At 41.5% G+C, this 19392-nt stretch overlaps 1 protein-coding gene across 2 annotated transcripts in view; it reads right to left on the minus strand.

The window, feature by feature from the left end:
- cntln (centlein, centrosomal protein) overlaps nt 1–19392 on the minus strand; it is a 107322-nt gene that overhangs the window by 64411 nt on the left and 23519 nt on the right. For both annotated transcript variants that reach the window (XM_086033555.1, XM_086033554.1), the window contains exons 9-12: nt 18835–18936; nt 15666–15785; nt 8816–8937; nt 2838–2954 (exon numbers count right to left, since the gene is read on the minus strand). In XM_086033555.1, coding sequence (XP_085889681.1) covers nt 2838–2954; nt 8816–8937; nt 15666–15785; nt 18835–18936 — 461 coding nt within the window. The remainder of the gene's footprint in view (nt 1–2837; nt 2955–8815; nt 8938–15665; nt 15786–18834; nt 18937–19392) is intronic.

Below are 19392 nucleotides of genomic sequence, written 5' to 3' on the forward strand. Positions count from 1 at the left end.
GCTTCATGATGGATTGATCTACTTTTGCAAAGACAGATGTGTCTAATAATCTTACACTGAGTGGTGTAGAAACAGAACTCTGTTCCTACGACAGAGAACAAATTTGTACCAGAGCAGGAACATGCTTTAGTTTCAGAAGTCCCCAATGACCGTTCAGGTACCAGGCTGCAGAGATAGCTAAAAAAAATATAATTTTTTGTTGTTGTTGTAGCTCTGCATATGCAGATGCATATGATCGGGAATGCCCGTCATCACCTACAAAACAAACCCTTGGTGATTAGTTTTCGATCAGGAAGATACATCAGCACTGAGCACCAAGGTTATTATAGTTAACTAAAGTTAATGAAATGACTAAAACTAAAATTGGAAAAACATTTACGAGAACAAAATAAAATAAAAACAAAAATGCTTTTACAAAAAAACGAAAAATAACTGAAAATACTGCTTACTTCATAAACCTAGCAAATACTAAATGTAATTACAGGTTAATGTCATTCATTTTATTCTTTGGCAATTAATAACCTACCAGTGCATGAGCCTTCGGGACTCATTATAGACATTTATTTTGGTATTGCTGTATGTCCAAAGAGAAGACGGAAGGTCAAACAGTCGTTTAAGAATGGTAGTTTACTTTACTTAACTAGTACTTTTTTTTATTATCTTGCACCCGACAAATACTCAATACATTAAAAAATAAAATAAAACTAATACCAAAACTAATAAAAAGCTACATTAAAAAAAAAAAAAACAACAACATTTGAGAAAATTGTAATACAAAGTAACAAACCTGCTGTACAAAATAAAAATGAATTTAAAAAACAAACTTAAAAAAAACTATCATGAAAACTCCAAAACTATTATAACCCCGCCGAGGACCGACTGTAGATGGACATGACCAACACAACACACCACACCGCAATTAAGAGTCTCATCCCACTAACCAGAAGTTTCTGGTGATCAAATGTAACCTGACGTTGTAACTGGGCTGACCTGTAAGAGGCTGTGATGTGAAAAATAAAGTGGAGCTGGTCAGGGGCACATGAAGGGGATCAACACTAAACCCTCAGGACAGGCAAGTTACACCGTCAGGAAAAGAGGCCAGGCGCTCGTCATCCCTCGTGGTTTCCCCTCGCAGGTCAGTTTCAAGGACCCTGCGTGTAGCATGTTTGCCCTCCCCCCAAAGCACTGATCCCCATTTCCCCCAGACCATCCAGTGAACTGCTCAGTTCCAGGCAGGCAGGCTGGCGGATGGACATCCCTTAACAGGCAGCATCAGCGGCACTAGTGCTACTAGCCTGTAATTAACTCAGACAGCTCAGGCTTGGAGAGAGGCAGCCGGGCTATATCATAATGAGCTCAGCTGGGATTAGGAGGACAGGGCAGGGGGGTGAGCAGAGGGGAAGCGTCGGAGGGAAGGGGAGGCGTGAGGGGGTACCACAATTCTGGCCTTAACCTACAATACGGCATCGCGGAGGGCCAGGGGGAGGCAACCGGGAAAGACGAGGCGGAAAAGTGAAGAGGAAAGAAAGCGCAGAGGCACAGGAGAGAGGATGGAGGAGGTGAGGAAAGGTGAAGGCCGGGGGAGACGGGAGGAGCCAAGACGATGGCTTTAGGCCAAGCTTTGCGTGGAGCGTCACGAAGGGTCACCGGTAGTGCTGCAGTTACAAGGGCTTCTCGAGATCAAAAAAGGCAACGGTTACACTACAAAAAGAGACGCAAAACGAGACAAAAGGAGGCAAGAAAATTGAAGTACAATGGTTGTAAAGTGTATTTCAAACATTTATGAAGACCACAATGGTGAGATTATTATATATATTTTTTTTTACCATTTTTGAAGACAGACAAATATTGAAACTATGTTTACTAAAGTGTTCACCAAAAAAGGCACATATTTTATATTCCGAAAATCTCATGGCACAAAAACATCACAAAAAGCATAGACACTGTTCTATGGCAAAACGCATGTTGACGTGTTTTTCTAACTTCCACAAACAGACAACAATGTACAATTCTGTGACTTTTGCAAACAATGACGGTGACAATGTACAGGGGTTCTATCATTTATGATTGAGTTCTGTTCATACAGCGGAAATGTAACCCGAAAGAACGCAAGACGAAAAGTGTTGTGGTCCAGATTAAAGTCATGATTAGGTAAATATTTGTAAAACAAATTAAAAAAAAATAATACACAGGATAATCACTCGGGAATATACTTAAATGAAATAACAACCCAAACATATTTTTTCAAGAATATGTTCTCCGCAGGCCCACTAGTTGAAACATGGCATTCTGATTAATATTGTGTTTGTGGATTATGAGTTAGGCAGCAAAATTGACCACTTTTTGGCCATCTCCGAGGGCGGCCATTTTGTCACTTCTGTCGACTGAAAATTACATCACAACTGCTCAGGGCTGAGGTCTCTGTGTGTGGCTATACAACGGTGAAGCGCAATCTTGTGGTTTATTGTGATTCATTTGGGTTTGGTTGGACTTTTTTTTATTTACTCTTTAAAAAAAAAAACACTAATTTACAAGGTTCATCAACTGATTCGTACTAGATAATGTGAACTATAGGTGTGAAAACACCCTTGGAGAGACCACGTCATTTGTATCCGCTGCGCTTTCATGTGTGAATATTTGGGTAGCCAATTTAACAAATGAGGAGAGTCTAATGATTTTACACTGACCCCCGCTGTTGGGTAATGATGTGACGGACTGAGGGGATGCTGTGAAGTTGGGAAGGTCATAGTGAATTAAAAAAAAAAAAAAATGTCAGTATTCTCACGGTGGTGCAGACAAGACAGAAAAGTGTGTCAAGTACGTAGAAAGTGACTTACTTTTCAAGAGTGAGTTTCCGGGTGAGGTTTTTGAAGTAGGCAAGTTCGTTCCACACGCCATCGCTGTTCTCTTGTCTTAGCTGCCAGGGTTCGGCGCGTGGCATCCTTCCATGTGGCCTGAAGTATAAAGACACTTCTCAAGCAATCAATTGATTAGGGGATAGACCCCTTAGTTCCCCCCTTGAATTTAAAGTGCATAGCACAGTTTATTTAATTCCATTGAAGACCTTTGGGATTAACTACAGTAGAGCATTCAAACACAACTGCCTAACAGTGGTACCATTAGGAGTCAAATCATTCTCTTCCCAGAAAGTATGCCTCAAAAGACAAACAAAACTTGGCGGTTCACAGAACTGAGAGTGATGATATTCTCAAAACAGGAAAAGGAAAATTGTTGCAGTCAGAAAAGGATCCGTTTACTCATCAAAATGTGAGTAATGCAATTCATTAAATATCAATTATTACATACACAAATTCATTTAATAAAAAAATGTTAATTTAAATATTCAACTCAACATAATTCATAGGGCACTTTAAAAAGCAAGTACATCGACCTGGATAAAGTTCTGTACATGAGATTATAAAACAATGAATAAATAATTAATAAATTCTATTTTTGGTGGGTTCATTCATTAAATATACAAGACACATTAGCATTTGCCATACAAAAGGTCCAGAGTTTTACACCCTCTTTTTGCACGGTCAACATGTGCGAAATTGTTTGTCAATGAGAGAAAAGAACAAGACTTAAGTCTCCACTGACCAGTAAGAGGGCACTATGAAGCTTAAATTTGAATCTTGCGATCGCGGCGTGGATGATGTCACTCGCGTTGCAGGAGCTAAAGTTTGAATGTAAACAAACAACTGCAGTTGAACAGGCATTAGATCGTCCATCAACGAATCGCGCACATAGAAGGAACGATTTAAAGCTCCAGACTAACTTTTTTTTGTTTAGGAGCACAGTGGCCCTCAAACAGAAATTTTAGGGGTGTATTCTGTAAAGCGACTTTTGAAGTAAATTCTCACATTTCCACTCATTTTCACAATGGGTGCATTCAGAAATAAATTCCAAGCGCAGTGCTTTACTCCAACAGTTCGGAAACTCAGAGCGTTGTTCGCTCGCTGTTGGTGCACCAAAAGAGGAGGGCCGGAGCAGATCGCGCTCTGGCCACTCCAACTGGGGACATGGTGTGCCCAGAGCGTCAGGCAGTACAGATGGAAACAATTCAAGCACGAGCTGCTGATTGGTTTATAACGTAAAGGTGCAATCGGAAATTCATGGTAGGGGAGCGCGCTCCGCCTCTCCCAACACACACCCGGAGTGGTTTTAGGATGTCAGAGTGAATTTTCAAACGCAAATTACTGATAAATGGGTCCAAGTGTGGAGCCGAAGTTTGTCAATCACAAAAAATATTCAAGCATAATCATTTTTTTAAATCTGCACTGGTCGCACATGTGTGAGTAGTCTCAAATTTTAGGGGTTGTTTGGAGCCCTTCTGTCCCATTTGTCCTTTCTCTCGCATCACTTTACTACATCTTAGTACCAGCTAGCATCCGGATGCTCCATATTTCGTCAGAATGCATTCCTCACAGAGGGCAATGTTAGAACCTTCCTTAAAATACTGCCTGCATAGTGACATTAGTCCTGTGTTTTAAAATGAGATCAATTCGTAAATCAACCTCCATTGTGGAATGGATTGCAGACAAAATCTTGTACAAAGTCTTCCAAGAAGAGTAGAAGATTTTATGCAGTTATTAAGAGAGTGGAAGCGCCATATTGTCTACTTTTTACTTCCTGTAGGTGTAATGGCAAACTGTCCCATTTAATTTGTTGCATTATACATAGTGTAAGGCTTATGGAACACAAAGATATACATATGAAAAGCCAGCATTACACTTTGGGGATAATGGTTGGTACCCCACATTACCTTGCCGCCTTTGGCCAATTCGCATGGGGTAACGAGGCCCTTAGTCGCACTCTGTTTTCGTTATCCTGCCGGTTTAGTCATATTGAAATGAGCAGCCTTGACTTTAACATTTTAGTGGCAAATCATGTTGCCACCTATGGATTTGTTAAAGCCCAGGGCACTGCCTTGCACGGCGGAGAATGCGGAGCATTCCCAGTGCGCCTTGAAAATGTAAATAATGGCTTGCGTGCACACATGCAAACAAGGACCTCAAATGTCTACACCTCACTTATAAATACTTAATGACACTTTGTCTTTTGTCTACAGTAGCAGGCTCCAACACTGAACTGACACACACGGTTCCCCAATCAGTCTTTGGTTGAAGTATTTCATTCAAATTAGCCTATCAATTGCAAAATAAAATGGCTTTTAGAGAGGAATTTGCAGATTAAAACGAAGAATGGGTTTTTGTGGCCTCGCGAGCAACTCTCCGACCACAAACGCACACAGTAGGCTTTCTCGTTCCCACCGAACCGATGCAGTCCAAGTGCTGCGACATCGGGCCCTCAAAATTTGAATTGTCATGCAAGACTTCAGCATTTGTCACAAGAGCTCAGTTCAGGAGAAGTCAAAGGACATAGCACGTGTTTTGCATTTTCCTTGGCTTTTTGTAATGCTAATTCCAAAAGAAGGCTCAACAAGAGAAGAACATGTGAAAGGGGAGAAAAATGTAAAGGCACATTTAAATAAATTAGACCAACGGAATGCAAGGGCGGAAGCGCTTTAAAAGGACGAGGAGGGACAGGGGGCGATAATTTTTATGAATAAGGACGGAGGGACGAGGCTGGAAAAGTTCCCAGGTCGCGGACGGAGGATGGACCGGCAAAAAAGGGTCGAGTGCCCAGCTCTGCCAATTTCCTTATTTCGAATTGTGAAAAAAAGCTGTTTGCGCCTCCTGCAGCTTTAAGATTCAACATTAGGTTAAGAAGGTCACAGATATGGTGGACAGCAGCCATTTTAAAGCATGTAAATGCAGCCATGCTACGCTAATGCTAGTTAAGTTGGTGGCTACTTTGGAATGGAAAATGTTTTTATTTAATACGATTATGCGCTGGTAAGTATACGTCATATGGATCCCTTGAACTTTTAGTATTAATGTGTGTCATGTATGGGCCTACTTAGCGAATCTCATTCTATAGTCTCAGTGAATTTGGCTTCTACTACCTTAACAGTGGTTTCAATTCCCCCAATGTGATATTTAGCGATATTGCGTTCTAAAGAAATGTGTAAGATGCTTTATTAAGTCACAGTAAAGCTTTATACATTTTAATTTGTTTAGAGTGCTCCTAAAAGCTGTTGAACACGGAGCCATGAGAGAGCTATCGTCTTCAGGCCTCAGTGCTTCCCCCCTACGGTATCCTAGTTTCCATTATTAAGCAGGGAAACGAAGAGAACTTTTCCACGCCGCTACGGCTAATTGCTCTGATTCAGGGGGAATCTGTTTATGGGCGCAGCTTTGATCAGAGTACGGATGCTTTAATAACCTTTAATTTTATTTGCGCACCCCCCATCACACCCAGTATGATTAAAAAACTTTTTCCCATCTCTAATATAAACAGGAAGTAGGCTCTTCCCCGCTCTCGACCATGCCGTTTTGTAAAAATATGTTGGTAATGTTGAATGGCAGCGAGGTTTCACTGGGACTGATGGACTACACGCTGTCTGCATGCTAATTAGACAACAAAGTTCATGCCTGCTTTGTGATTGGCTGGTGCTTCAAGGTTGGTTCTCTCATTGGTGGTGGACAGCAACACGGAAAACTGATAACTTGAAAAGTTGACAATTTCTTACTTCATTTACAGTGCTGAGCTCAGGTTTGGGGCCATCGTCAACTATGTTTTTGTCTACAAAACTTAATTGGTCAGAGGTTTAATAAATCACCATTTTTGCAAAGTATAACTATAAGATATAATAATATTGTATGTATTTGAAAAAAAAATGGGGGACGGGCAATTTCGAGTCACCCAGCCCTACTCAAACGTCACACCATGTGAAGAAGTTTTCCAAACCAGACCAAGGCGCCTATGTAAAAAGGGCTGCGCCCTCTTTTAGCATTAGCATTCTGAAGCAATATAAAATGTCATTTTCAATCGGCGAAAGTGTCTAAGTGGAACAGCAGTGATCAATCAATCCAATGCACCTGAGTTGACATCTCCAGTCAGCACTTCAGTAATTGTGCAGCGTATGCCCAGTGTAAGACCAGGTTGCTTCCACATTTCAAGAGTTTGCCAATTTTAGCATGATACAATTCTTTGATGGCATTCTGAAAAATATGTGGCCAAAGCGGCGTTGCCTCCGCCCGCCCTTTGTTCTCGCCGCCTGAGCCACTCCGCGCTGAGCTGACGTGAGCCGGGGCGCTGAGCACGCTCGCCGCACTTTCTCACGGGCTCACGTTGCACCGCTGTTTTCTTTAATTAACCCATAGAGAAAACAGCTGACGGGGGTCCATACTTAGCTCCCGCTCAGCCGCCACCCATGTGCACTCGTACATACAATTTTAAACAGCAGCGGTGAATGAATGGATTTAACAATACCCACTTATTAATATTTTGACACTTTGTTTAAAAAAAAAAAAATCCTGTGGTTACTGGTGAAGATAGCAGGAAGTGGCCCTCTCTCTTTCCTCCGCACCTTGCACCCTGCAGGAGTAGACACCTCCAGCCTCCGGCTCTCACATCCTAATGAACGCCGAGATAGGAGAGAAGCCGGAGTACGCACTTGGCACAAAACGCCTCAAATTGAGTTGGCTTAAAATTGCTGAGCTTTTCTATGGAATAGGGAGGAATTGGTGCACACTTTTTGAAAAATCCTGCACTCTGGTCATGTCAAACTCCCTATGGAAAGGAAGGGTTCCCTTAAAGACCTATGTGTGAAGACCATCAGTGTGATGGTGTGTCACGGTACTTTTGACAAGACACAGTGGACATAAAAAGGCTGTTTTTCTGGAGAAAGAAAAAAAAAAAAGTCATTCCATCAACGTGAATTATGTTCAAACTCATGTAAGTGGAATTCACCATGCACTTAACATACCTCTGATTAGCATAAAATAAAATGTAACTGTTCTAGTAGGCTTTTCCTGGTGCTAATGGTGGAAAAGATTTTGAAATGGTGCCAAAGGGCTCAGGTATCAACCAACCATGACTCACCTGTTTTCTGGGTGTGGCCATGAGACCTTTGCAAGCTGAACCCTTCGGCACTGTGATGTCATTTATAGTTGACAGCAAGTGGCAAAATGGCCGCTCGCTGAGATGGCTAGAAACGGGTGGATTTTGCTGCTTAATTCATATTCCACAAACACAAACTTAATCAGAATATCGTGTTTATATTTGGGGAGCATAGAACAAATTATTCTAAAGAAAATGTTGGAGTTGATGTCCCCTTAAAACACAAAAACCTGGCATTTGAAGAGGGGTGTGTAGAGTAATTACATGCACTATATGTGGAATTTATGAGCAGTAATCAGAATAACAGTGTCATGTAAGTAATGGCATTAATAACAATGGTTACTTTTCCCAGTAATGTGTAATCTAATCAATGACTTTTTTCAATCAGAAACTGTTCTCACTAGCAGCAACAGCAAGATTGCTACACCAAGAAGCATTTTTTTCTTCGTCTTTTTTTGTGTGGTGTAGATGAGACAACGGCATAACTGAAGATGATTGACTAAGGTAGTCAAATTTCATTGTAAGACAATCAGATGTTGAATTGGGAGATGGTTGTTGACATAAATGGATTGTTGCATAGACACACATGAGTTACTCACAAAAAGTGAGTTGTAAAGATTGAGGAAATGACGAGAACGAGGAATACTGAGCGGAATGGCGAGCCCCGTAAACTCTAAAAGTGAAGCGGCCCTCTTTAAATGTTAGTCCTGTATAGACATCACTTTTCTGTAAACGAAAGTACAGGAAAGAATGTTGTTCATGCAAATGCAGATTACTCTATGTGTGGACAAAAGCGCTTCTGCACAGCAGTAATTTCATAAATGAAACGTTAAAACATGGTACGCACATGTCATTTGCTTTCTGCACCGCTTTTAGCTGGTCTTTGATGGCCTTGTAGTTCTTCTGTACTAAAAACAGACGTTCACGTCTTCTGTTGTGAGCCCTTCTCAGTTCCTCATTCTCCTTAGTCTGTAAAAAAGACACATTTATTGGAAAGTTAAGCTAAATGTGCATTTTTGTCAAACATACAATTCCATGTAGAGATTGAATCGAGAATTTGTGTCAGCACCATCAAACTGGCTGGAAAGCAATCTTGATGTGCACATATTGTTTCATAAATTCATTGTTTTGGAAGCCAAACAAAAAAATGTTTGGGGTAAGGAACTCGATTCAAATCTTAGAAAGACTAGCCTGGCATTCACATGCAAACGCCATCAAATAGAGCATGAGTTGAGTATAAACATTTAAGTCTTGAACGATGAGTTTTAAGCTTACATTACTATAATGGTAGGTGCCTGTGAAATATGCAGACAAGAGTCTTGGGACACAGCTCTTAATTAAAATGTCCATCAAACTGATTGTTGGAAGGTATTACAGGCCAGGCGTCCGAATATTTTTTCCATATAGTCAGTCACCAGTTGAACCCTCCAAAGTTAAACGCCTCAACCAAAAGTGGAGCTCGAAACCAAAATCTCCTGGTGAAAAAAAATGTCTCAAATATTAAACAAATCAAATCTTGGAGCTCAAACCTTCATATGCGAGCTTGGCAAATATTTTGAGAATTGAGCTCAATGAGGACCTCAAGGATTAACTGTTTTGCAGGGGAGGAGTTCAAAAAGGCAAAAGTACGAGTGATGGAAAAGGGGTCACGTGTAGTGATAACCATAGAACAGGGTTAGGGTTATATCAATTTTCTATAGCACTTGTCCTCATCAGTCATGCGTGAGCGGGAGCCTAGTTTAGATGGCTTTAGACGAGAGGTCATACTGTACTGTATCGAATTTAAAAAAAAAAAACTGTCAAAGTCTTCAACTGTCTTCAAATCATGATCGCTTTTACTTATAAAATTTTACGATAAAATTTGTGAGTAAATTTGTAGTTCTTAAAATATTGGTTGAACAGTTAACTTGGAACAAATGATTTTTTTCCTTTTAAATCAGAACAATTTGAAAGTCAACCACCGCCAACAGTGTTGGACTTCGGCACTGTTTCTGTACTTAAAACTAGGAGAGCGCACAGTAGGTTGCGTTGTTAGCACTACGGTTGACAGCTATTAAAACACCGCGAGATCGGACTCCTGATTTAAAAACGGAGGAGTAAGAGAAGACAACATATAGATTTTTCTTGTCAGGAGAGGCCCTTCCCGCCTCCTCCCCATCGCTCTGACCTTAACAGTGAGGGCGAGTGAGAAAACACTTTCGGCGGACAGGACGAACAGGGGGCTGCGAGTGAAAGGAGAGAGAGCAGCATCTGGTGAAAACGGAGAAATTAGAACGAGAAGAAAGAGAGCGAAGCAAAAGGGAAAGTGAAAGGAAGAGGGGCTGAGGGTGGTGGGTTTGAGGGGTTCAGGGAGGGGGTGGGGGGGTGGTGGGTGTTCAGGTTTCTGCTCGAGTGGCCAGGGCTTGGGAGAGTTGTCTTTCTGAAGGGAAGGAGCTTGTTTACTGCTGATATGACACGGCTGCCCTGCAGAGAGGGAAATGCGAGCCCTCAGCCCTGTTATTATTAACAAGGACAAAGAGAACAGAGAGAGCCCACACAAACATGTGCCGGACAGCAAGTGCACACACGAACACACACACACACACACACACACACAAACAGAGACTGCCAATGACAAGTATGGATTTTCCCTAGCGTGGATTATTCACAGAGGACATCTGCAAGACATCCTCTGCCCCTTCAAGCAGCCCGCAGCCTCTCAAAAACAAGGCTCTAATGAAAGGGTCCAGGGCTACTAACTAGTGACCAAGTGGTGGAGTGGGGGGGTGACGCACAGGAGGATGGAACAAGTGGCAGGGCATTAGCCACATCATGGATTCCCAGGCTTCTTATAGCACTTCCCATGGGCGGCCCGACTCGGTTATCAGGCCACAGCCCCTTGCCCACAGATCAATAGGCAGCCCATGTGGTGGACGTTCTCAAGCTGAAAAATAATTACACGGCAACAAGCCACTGTTTGCTTGAAAGTGAAGACAATGAGGATTGCTGTTTGTTTGCCCGCCCGCCGCCGATAGTTGCTAAGGTCAACATGTCAACGGCACAGCCAGGCGATCCCAATTTGAAAGGCACTCTGTTGGAAAGACCAAGTTGAGAAGATGCGGCCTAGAGTGCAAGATGCCGGCGGCAGGGTCACTTTACGGCACTTTGACAGAGGGCACATTGCTTAACAGGAGATCGAGGCCAGAGGTCCTCAATAGGCAGACCCGGACGTTTTTCTACACTGGATACAAAAAGTCTACACATCCCTGTCCAAATGCCAATTTTTGGGGGGTGATGTGAAACAAAAATTAGACGGACGAATCATTTCAAAATATTTTCAAGAAAAAGACAATAGAACAGCTCAACTTTTGTGGGGATTAATCGGAAGCACTTTGAATTGTAGCAGGTGCGTGCTGACTGCCATTTAATTTCAGTTTGAATGTGACTGGTGAATTCTGAACACAGCTGATACAAAATCCCTATTGATAAGATTTCAAGAAGGTGTGCACAATTACACAACCAAATGAATGGTTATTATTATTTTTTTTTTACATTCAATCTCAAATATTCCTTTGTTTTTTTCCAAATGATTTGTACAGGTTACAGGTCACATTAATGGTGGGAAAACTTATTTTCTTCTAAACACAACAATCTGGACAATTTGAACAGGGGTGTGCATACTTTTTATCTCACCTGTATATGGGTTAAAGGCTACTTTGTTGGATTATTTTGACGTTATTTGACACTTGTAATTTAACAAGCACAAATTTTGAGGGATTTAGGGCGATTTGCTCCACTCAAGTGGGTGTTTCCAAGGAAGACAAGCGGTGAGGACAGATACGACACCAGTGAAGAAAACTGGACTAACCCATTAAGGCCCAAAGCGCCTGGTTTAACATCTCCCCAAAATCTATGGGCGACTATAGAATCACCCTCTTAAATTTGAGGTTCTCCCAGAAATTGAAAGCCTACAAAATAATTGATATCTCAGCCCCTGTAGAAGATATAAACATAATTCCAAAAGAATTTGAGAACGTAGACATGTCCCTTTCACACAGGCCTGAGTTCATTATTTGCAGTTTCAATCAAACATGTAAAAGTGTCAGTGCTAGAGAAGCACTATTTTTAATAAAAAAAAAAAAAAAAACAGTGGTGATTACCATCCTCTATTCTGTTACATAGATGTTGCAATCGTCATTGTCTACAAACATATATCTGAACTCATTCACTGCCAGACATTCTTTTATCCTAATGTTAGAAAAAAATTGAAAAAAAAAAAATGGAAAAAAATTCCTGAGATTGGCTGGACTGTGAAAAGACAAGTACATTAATCAGTGAATGAGTTAACCATACATTACGTAATACTGGTTCCACTGGTTCCAAGTCCACAAATGCGTCGTCTTTTTCACTGCCGTCATTTCAGAGCTCCCGTGAATCACGATTGTCCATTAACCCTTTCATGTACAGTGGTCACTACAGTGGACAACTATTTAAAAGTTGCTTTCGCCTATATTAATTAATCTAAAAATATTTGAACCCTTTCATGCATTAATTATGATTTGATGTAATTATTCAAAACATACATATATTTTTTAGATTAATTAATATAGGCGAAAGCAACTTTTAAATAGCTGTCCACTGTAGTGACCACTGTGCATGAAAGGGTTAATGCCCCCAAAAATTCCTCCACGGTCTCACGACACTATCACATGTATATTCTGATGCATTTCATTGGCGAGGAGACCGAGAATTGGATTAAAAAAAGAAAAAGACATAGCCGCTCTAACGGCTATAAAGGTAGACAGACCTAACAGCACTCCCAGCTCTATTGGTAAAAACGCGGTTATGCGCTCCCGGCCATAATGGGTTAAAGCTATCTAGCTATTAAGAAAAGAATAGATTTTTTTAGATCAAATTGTTTACAATGTTTTATTTGTTTGTTTGTTTGCTTTTTTATTAAATGCAAATTATTAAAATATATTTTAGATTAGATTGTTTGGATCCCAATTATGTTGGTAAATGTATCTTATTCCAAAAGAACGCATCAACTCAGAATGCACTTTTGTTTCCTTAACATTTATGAGATGAATAACAAAACGATGAACAATAAAACAAATAATACATTTCAACATGTACCCACTGCCCATATGCACTCAAACCATTAATACATGCAGTCAGTTCCACATTTGAGTTGTCAGTTTTTTCCCCCCGCTGTGCATTCCTTCACGAAATGCTCCTCAAGCGGCAGATACGTAAATGGCACCATTAACTAAGACAGTCATGCGTGTCGTCTGAATCCATGCCGAGCATCACTGTCCGCCTTGGTGCCTGCCAGTGATATTAAGTCAGACACTTCAGATCTGACAAGAAAATGATGCCTAATACGTTCTCGGGATTGTGTTCTAAAGGGAGATGACCTCTGCTTAATCACTTGCTCGCCGGTCAACCCAAAAGACGGGAAGGATAAAGAGAGGTGAAGTGGAGGACCGCTCCAGGGTATGTCTTAGGTTAACTAAAGCGATTGAAATTACTATGTAAAACTCATCCTTGGGTGATCTATTAAGAAAAAATGTGTCACACTTTGCTCAATGCAGAGTGGAAGCTCAAAGATTGAACAAAATTACACTGGCAGTTGGTTGCCAGTTTAATTTGTTCGGTGACCAAAAGTGGCAGATTTTCATAGGGGGTGAGGACGAACGGACTCGACGCGGGGGCTATTGTTATGTAAAACAGACCTATTCTCAGGACAATTTGCTAAAATTCAGAGTGGTTCGCTCATAGACAGTTAAGACAAAATTTACCTGGTTGTTTAATTTCACACTTGAAAAGAGGGCAATGAATCCAGAGACCCAACTATTTGTGTACAAACCATTACAAAAAAATACTATTTCTTTATGTCTTCATTTTGGCCTTATACCGCATTCTGCCCTTTACTGAAATTGAATTCAAATCGCCTTCGGGCTCGCACTGCGAACGTAACAGCTCAACTCCTTTCTGTGTTTGGTCTTGTGATGTTCACAATGCGAGCCCGAGAGCAGATTGAACTCAATTTCAGTTGGCGGCAGGGGGCAGTATATAGCCAAAACGGCAGCCCGCTAAAATGGATGAAAATGGGTGGATTAATTTGTTGAGTTCAACCAGAATACCATGTTTAGACTTGTGGGGGCACTTGGAAGATACTGCATGTTTCCCTTGAATTCCCCTTAAGTGACAAATGCCTACAATATGATGCATCCCAACATCAAAGTGTAAAAAGAATATCACCGAAGCAAAACCTAAAATAAAACGTAAGATTTGACAAGAAGTGTTTATATGGTTGGAGCTACTGCTTACTTCTGATGAGCATTATTCTTTGCCTCCTATGTTCTAAAAGCCTCAAAAGATTTAAAAAAAATAATAATGCTTGCTGACTCTTTAAAGGAAATGTAGGTGAAATTAAAAATTGTACATCTTCAGGAGAATTTACCTTTAAGTTTCCACTGTACATATTGATTAAAATTGTTTTGGATCACTTTACTTGGGTTTAAAGCTGTAAGAATAATAATGTATATCATTATTTATGTGTTAGGTTTTTCATGATTAGGCTTGTTTACTAATTTGTGCGTTGAGAAAAGCATAAATTCAGTCACCAAAAGAACTACATTACACCTAGAAAGGGGAGCAAAATTGCAACAAAGCAGAAACAAAAGACTGCTGAAAAGTGTTTGAGAATTCAAAGCCACACCATTAAAACAACCGTAAAGATAAATGTTAACTCTAAGAGAACTGAGGATAAATAACAGTGCATAGAAAACGTGGGGGTGAAAGGACCAATAAAGCTGATTTGCTCAAGGAAGTATATAGACTGTGTTCACTTTTGACCAAAGAAGTCTTTCCCTCCTGCTACTTCACTGCCTACACACACTCTCTGAGCTAGAGAAGGTCACCTAGGAATCGCAATTGAACCTTTTGAGGCGGTGACAGTTACCGAGCTGCAGAGATTCGCACCTTACGCCAACTGATAGCTGTAATCAAAGATACAGAAAGTGAGCCACCGGCCACATACTGTAGTCAGAAATATTCTCCCGTCTGAGGTTTTGTTTCGGAGCCCCCGGTATGTCATTGAACTTTACAAAAGTCAAAGTCACTTACTGACAATAGGCAGTGACACGTCTTTTTGGGGAGTATGTCTTGGACGCAGGTTAACTTCCAATTTTCAAATTTCAAATTGTGGCCATCACAAAGCCGTTATTGAATGCACAAGCGCTGCTTTTGGTGACATTCTTAACAAGACATGATACGACTGTTGAAAGAGGTTAGCCACTGTACTAAAAACTAGAATACAGAAAACAAATATTATATATATCTTTGTAACAGATTAGAGGATGGGATTCACTTTCCTTTTTTTTTTTTAATTAAAAATAGTGCTTCTCTTGCACTGATAAAAAAAAGAAGTTACTTTTACATTTTCGATTGAAAGAGTAAATTAATAAACTCGGGCCAGTTTGAAAGCCACATTTTTAAGCTTTCAATTTCTTTTGGAATTATGTTTCTGCTACAGGGGCTGAGATATTGATTATTTGCTAGGTGTTGAATTTCCGTGAAAACTGCAGGTTTTCGAGGGTGATTCCAAAGACAACCTTAGGTTTTAGAGAGATGTTTAGCCAGGTGCTCTAGACCTTAATGGATTAAGGGTCCCACTGTACACAAAATGTTTTCATCCACATGAGAGACTTCACCTTTGACTGGAGCAAGTCCTCAAGGTCTCGAATTCTTTGTTGCGCTCCTCTTCTTCCTCCATGATAAAGTTCGACACTGCCAGCCGGGGACAGAGAGCGGGATCGCTGCACAGGTGCGCCCTGGGTAAGCCAAGAGAGGCGCTAGGTTGAAAGCATAATCGCGTAACAATGCAACAATTAACATCTGTACTGTAGATACTGAGTGGATGCCAACAGAAAAAGGGATGAATAATCCTCCTCCCTCCTCACCTTGACAAAAAACACGCATTGCTGACTTTGGTACACACAGATGCTCACAAAAACAAACGGGCTACCAAAGGAATAAAAAGCATGCTGGGGCAGCAGGCTGCATCAGCTAAAGGGAGAAAGTTCGGCTTGTGTGCGTGTGTGAAAGAACGGCAAAGGTTTCTCTCTGCGACTGGCTAATGAGTATGTTCATTTCCATTTACATTGTTTCTTTGACAATAATGATGTCCCATTAGGGAAGACTAAAGGGGCTATAGATTCCAGGATGTGCTGGGCTTCATTACAAGAGGTGGGCAGGGAGGTCGCTCTAATTGCTCTACTAGGGGCCTCCAGGTTACACTTGATAGGACAACCGATTAGCGGGGAGCGGGGCGGGTAGTCGGGGGGTGCAGTTTGCTCGCCACCCTCGCCTCTAACATGAAAATAAATAAATAAATCAATAAAGAAGTGCTGTGGAGAAGGAAAAAAAAAAAAAAAAAAGCAGTGCGAACAATATGCTAGTGGAATCTGAATAGGAGACGATGGGAGGCGCCCTGTGGAGCTCAGGAGGCCTGACCAGATGGCGGGCTAAAAAATACAGGGCGCCTAAACGCACAGCAGTCCTTGAGCTGGAGTGGGTGTGAAGTGCAAAGAGGAAGAGTGTTAGATAAAGATGGCAGATCATTAATTCGAGTTCTGATGGCTGTTTCTGAACAAAACGCTGCAGTTGTTCATCTTTACTTGCGTATTCAAACACATACGGAGGCGTATGTGTGTAGGAATGTGCGCGACTGTTACGGCCGACGCGGGTGACCTGGTGCACTTCATTCCGCCGTGGCGTCTGCTCGGGTGCCAACCATGTGTGCTTTAACTCAGCCTTAATGGCTGCGCACAACTAATTAGCAGAGTGATCTGCATATTCTTGATGCGAGGCGTGCCAATTGGCCTGACCCCGCGTGGATGTCGCGGGGCGAAACCGAATGGCCAGAAGGGGGATCCCAGATCAACCGAAAAAAAGGCCAATGATGAAGTTAAAATGAGAACATTCTCAATGTGTGGTATCATGAAACATTCTACGAGGATAATAAGCACTGGTAGTTCAATTCGGAGTTTTCAGGGGGGTAAAAACTTTAAGTCAGGGGCAAGACTAGTAACGGGTCGGTCAATCGATTGAATTTGAATGTTCAGAATCCACCTCTTTCCGAGCAAGAAGTCGCTCCATCTCTGTGCAGTCATAATATAATTCCAGTAGTGGTACTTTACAGTTACAAGTGGCATAATAAAAAGTTGATGGTACATATACCATGTAGGGCAAGGTGTCACGTACAGTACCGATGACATACAAACTAAAACAAAATTGAGATATTCTGAAGATGGCATTTTTTTTGTCTGACTCGATCTAGTCCAGATATTTTAGGCACAGAAAAAGGGCCAAGGCATTCTGGAGAGAATAAGAAGATGAAAAAGCAGAGATGCCGCCATGGTCTACATCAGTAGTGCAGCTGGTTGGCGGCCACGACCTGACCCGCGCATTGCACCTGCTAATGTCTCTGCAAACATGGAGGCGCAACACACACACACACACACGCAGGATGCTGAGGAGAGCAAGTTGTCAAAACACCATTTAAAAACAGCCTCTATTCTGAGTGGGTATAAAAACTGGCTGTTGTGGGGCCCCCCCCGAGAAGAAACATTTCATAGACATCTTCTCGCCTCCCTTCACCTTTCCTCCACATCTCTGAGAGAGAGGTCACAGTTATCAATGGTCTTATTTATGATTTCAGCAGCATGTCTTGCGTGAATCTGGAGCACTCAAAGCATAACATTGTTCAAGTTGCACAAGGAACACAAATGTTGTACTCAAGCATACAAACATTACTGTTGACAAAGATACACAGTTTTCAGAATGTGTAAGCCAAGTGGTCTGTGAAGGAAACCCATGATTATCACCTCAAACCTCAACTTTTAAATACAAATATAACAATTTCATACTCTCTTCTGAGGCATTTGTCACCGTTTTACAGTCTTTCCAAATGTATTTTTCCTCTATAGGAACCAATGGAAGTACAGTTAATCTGCTCTTGGGTCAAATTAAACCAGTTGAATTTGATAAGCAACGGAAGCTTTTATGTCTGTAAAACAAAAGGTACATCCAAAAAAGCACATCTACATCAATAGTGTGCCAAGAAAGCTTTAGAAATCAGAAGGCGTGGACCCTGATTTAATTTTATAGATTAGTATAACATCCCTGCCATTATTCATCTTCAAAATACACTGTCAACATTTGTTTGCAGAACCAGTTACGGTCAAGCAGACATGATATAAATCAGAAACTTAATGATTAGGTGTAAACAACAATGTTCCATAATGTGTGAGTGTGTCCTGAGGCGAGCAAGCAAGTCCGCAACTAGGAAATCATGTTGAATGGCATCAATACTATTAAAGTATTTCGTGCAAAATAATTGCATTACATGTATAAAGAAGGGCCTCCCGCTGAAGCTTTAATGAGGACAGTGGTAGAAATCAAACAACGTCTCTTCAGGCCAGCTTGAGTTGTGCGAGTGAGGCCATCTAGAAAGCTGCCAAACTTAAAGGGTATGAATCGCGAGAAGATCAAAAGCTTGTCTTGGTGTTCATAATGTCCCGCTGAAGCGGTAAATCAGCCAGTGCCTGGGCCCAAGGCATGCGTGAAACCAGCAGCACACGCCGGGCCTGATCACAGAAGGAGGTGTGCGTGTGTAAGTGTGTTTTCAGGACAAAAAGGTTGGCAGAGGAAGGGTCTAATGAATCACATGGCTCTCAACACACCACTGCCTTCGTGTCACTTCTGTGGCTTTGATCTGACGCGAGCGCTGTAATTTTCGGGAAGTGCGGCCATGTAAGCTCCTCGCACACGCGCCGTTCTAACCGGCTAAAAGAGAAATTTGTGCAGACGTCGACCCACCTGCTGCCTCCTGACAGGAGAGATGTAGTGAAGGGCTTCATCCTCTGAATGCTCACAATGAAGCGTCTGAGATGCAGCGAGCGTCTGCTCTGATACAAGTGCCTGGAAGGAATGTAAGGAGCAGGCGTGAGTGTTTGGAAGAGAACGTGACTTACCGTTGAGCAGAAACAAGAAGAGCTGAATCACATAAAAGTACTACTGTTTGGTACACTCGGTATTCCCCTTCAAAATAGGACCACCAAATTAAGTCTCATTGAATGTATCAGTCAGCAAAAGGGATTAACCAACAATAAGTAGAATGAGGGTCTCCATTATTTACCAAATCTCACACACACACAAATACAGACTACGGCAGTAAAGTCGACCGGCGAGGCTCAATCTACAGAGAACTTTAAGACAGGCTCAGCTTGGGCAGCCTAGATGCAGCGGGCAGGCTTCACAGCCATTTAGGCCCCACTACATCCTAATAATTATATTGAATGAATTGTATTATATTTTCAGATAATGGATGGATTGTATTATAACTATAATATTCAAATTATTGAAATGGCTGACCTT

This window comes from Filicampus tigris, chromosome 6 (assembly GCF_054856515.1).
Source record: "Filicampus tigris isolate MCC_2025a chromosome 6, RoL_Ftig_1.0, whole genome shotgun sequence".
Taxonomy (NCBI): Eukaryota; Metazoa; Chordata; class Actinopteri; order Syngnathiformes; family Syngnathidae; genus Filicampus; species Filicampus tigris.